The sequence below is a fragment of the Aedes albopictus genome, chromosome 3 (genome assembly GCF_035046485.1).
Source record: "Aedes albopictus strain Foshan chromosome 3, AalbF5, whole genome shotgun sequence".
NCBI classification, from domain to species: Eukaryota; Metazoa; Arthropoda; class Insecta; order Diptera; family Culicidae; genus Aedes; species Aedes albopictus.
Window position 1 is genome coordinate 224503034 of NC_085138.1, and position 2880 is coordinate 224505913.

General features: G+C 44.8%; 1 protein-coding gene across 1 annotated transcript in view; it reads left to right on the forward strand.

The window, feature by feature from the left end:
• Positions 1–273: 273 nt before the first annotated feature.
• The window catches only part of LOC134291433 (chorion transcription factor Cf2), a 13434-nt gene continuing 10827 nt past the window's right edge, over positions 274–2880 (forward strand). Inside the window, exons 1-2 of the mRNA XM_062859162.1 lie at positions 274–631; positions 696–923. Of these exons, the coding sequence (XP_062715146.1) occupies positions 500–631; positions 696–923 (360 nt within the window). The 5' untranslated portion in view covers positions 274–499. The remainder of the gene's footprint in view (positions 632–695; positions 924–2880) is intronic.

A 2880-nucleotide genomic window follows, 5' to 3' on the forward strand; every position in this document is an offset into this window, starting at 1 on the left:
TCACATCGCAACCCCTTAGGGAGTCGAAATGTATTGTGATTTTATCGAAAAACCTTTCCTAAATAAAAAAAACGATTTTTGTTCCGCTTGTTCAAAATATTAGGAAGAAATTAAATTATATATTTTATTTTTTATATTTAAATTTAATAAATTTATAAATTCTTCGATCAACACATGAAAAATGCACTCCATCAATTTGAACTGCGGCATTCTGATTTTGCGATCGCACTTGTTGATACCAGCTAGTGCGCAAAAAGAGATGAAAGAACAATACCATTTGGCATTCTCTTGACGCCATATTTAAATGTTGATTGTTTTGCGTGAAATTTGTTTACATCTAGGAAAATCTTAAAAATTCTCTGGAAGCCTGCAAAATTTTCATTTTTTTTAAATAACCCTCGTGAATCCGTATATTTACGGTGTTTTCAGTATCCGAACAAAAAAAAAAATAGTTTGTCGGGAGCTAGGAAATCAAAAGATTCAAAGACGGATCGTCGATATGGAGCTGGAAACCCTGAAAAATTTGGAGCTGGATAAGATCTGTCGGATATGCTTGGCAATCAAAAAGGAAATGCGTCCTCTTTTCGGTGAGATGGTCGCGGAGATGCTGATGGAAATCGCAAAGATACAGGTAAATCGTCGTAATTTTTGATAAATTTTTGATCATAAACCTAACGACTGTTTTGCAATTGTAGATTGAGCAATTGGACGGCTGGCCGGACAAAATCTGTATTCAATGCATTCATCAAGTCAGTCGATGCCATGCATTCAAAACTCGAGTTGAAAAATCAGACACTGCCTTGCGACATTACATCAAAGGCATAACGGTTGTTACGGAGGGGCAGCAGATGCCGAAGGAATCGCTGGCTGTCGAGGTTCCAAGGCCGCAGATTGCGCCACAAAAGATCCAACAGCTTCATCCGGTAAGTTCAGAGCGGTAATGTGCGTTACTCGAAGCAGTGAAAAGGATTCCCAGGCAAATTCATAGGCCTAGTCAGGAGAGCTTCGTGTTGTCATTGCAGCTTGCACTCGGTTATGCATCTTACTTACCTTACCAATCAGGCTAAGGCCGGGGTGGCCTCTGCTGTACATAGTAGCCGTCTCCATTCCACTCGGCCCATGGCAGTTTGTCTCCAGTTCCGCACTCTGCGTAGGGTCCGCAGATCGTCCTCCACTTGGTCGACCCACATAGCTCGCTGCGCTCCACGTCTTCTTGTACCGGTCGGATGACCCTCGAGAACCATTTTAGTCGCGTTGCTATCCGACATCCTGATGACGTGACCCGCCCACCGTAGCCTCCCGATTTTCGCGGTATGGACGATGGTTGGTTCTCTCAGCAGCTGATGCAGCTCATGGTTCATTCGCCTTCTCCAAGTCCCGTCTTCCATCTGCACTCCGCCGTAGATGGTACGCAACACCTTCCGTTCGAAAACTCCAAGGGCGCGTTGGTCCTCTGCACGTAGGGTCCATGTTTCGTGCCCATAGAGGACGACCGGTCTAATCAGCGTTTTGTAGATAGTTAACTTCGTGTTACGGCGAACTTTATTCGATCGTAGAGTTTTGCCGAGTCCAAAGTAAGCACGATTTCCTGCCACAATGCGCCTCTGAATTTCTCTGCTTGTGTCGTTGTCGGCGGTCACCAGTGAGCCCAAGTACACGAATTTTTCAACCGCCTCGATTTCATCACCGTCGATATAAATTCGGGGTGGCGGGCGCGGTGATTCCTCCCTGGAGCCCTTTGCCATCATGTACTTTGTCTTCGAAAATTAATGACTAATCCGATTTACCTGGCTTCACTCTTTAGTCGGATGTACGTTTCCGCCATCGTCTCAAATTTACGGGAAATAATATCAATATCATCAACGAAACCAAGCAGCTGAACGGACTTCGTGAAAATCATACCACTCGTGTTAATCCCCGCTCTCCTTATTAAACCTTCTAACGCAATGTTGAACAGCAAGCACGAAAGACCATTACTTTGCCGTAACCCTCTGCGAGATTCGAAGGGACTCGAGAGTGTCCCTGATATTCGAACTACGCACATCACTCGATCCATCGTCGCCTTGATCAATCGTATCAGTTTATCCGGGAATCCGTATTCGTGCATAATCTGCCATAGCTGTTCTGCCCCCATTCGCAAAACAGTCCCATATGAATAGGTAACCCAGCAAAGATGGGACTGTTATGCGAGTGGCGGCAGTGTTCTCGATCGATTGTACCATACGCCGATTTGAAATCGATGAACAAGTGATGTGTGGGCACGTTGTATTCGCGGCATTTCTGCAACACCTGGCGGATGGCGAACATCTGATCCGTTGTAGCGCGTTCACCCATGAATCCAGCCTGATATTGCCCCACGAACTCTCTTGCAATCGGTGATAGACGGTGGCATAAAATTTGGGAGAGTACCTTGTAGGCAGCGCTCAGTAGTGTGATCGCGCGATAGTTCCCGCAATCCAACTTGTCGCCCTTTCGGTTATGCATCTATCTTGTTTGATAATGTGGAGGGCGTTTCCATGAATATCATAGGACCACGACTTCTTATGGTATCCATAATTAGGAACACGTCGTCCAATAACAATAATATGTCTAGATCATGGTCTGCAAACTATTATGAGATTTAATTTATTTATTTTATACATTTGGCTAGACAGTAAACCAACTTCATGATATTGCGGAGCAGGATCCCTAGAAACAAGAACTTCCATTTATTTTAACCTCTATTGTGAGATTCTCTTAACCGTTCAGAATGTGGGTACCGCACCGTAGTCTAAAAGCCCACGGTACCCACAAGTCGGTTGGCAAGGTGCGATACTCCTAGTTCAGTCATTCATTTATTTAGTGTCACAACAGTCGGTTCGTGGTTGCAGTCCTCCATCC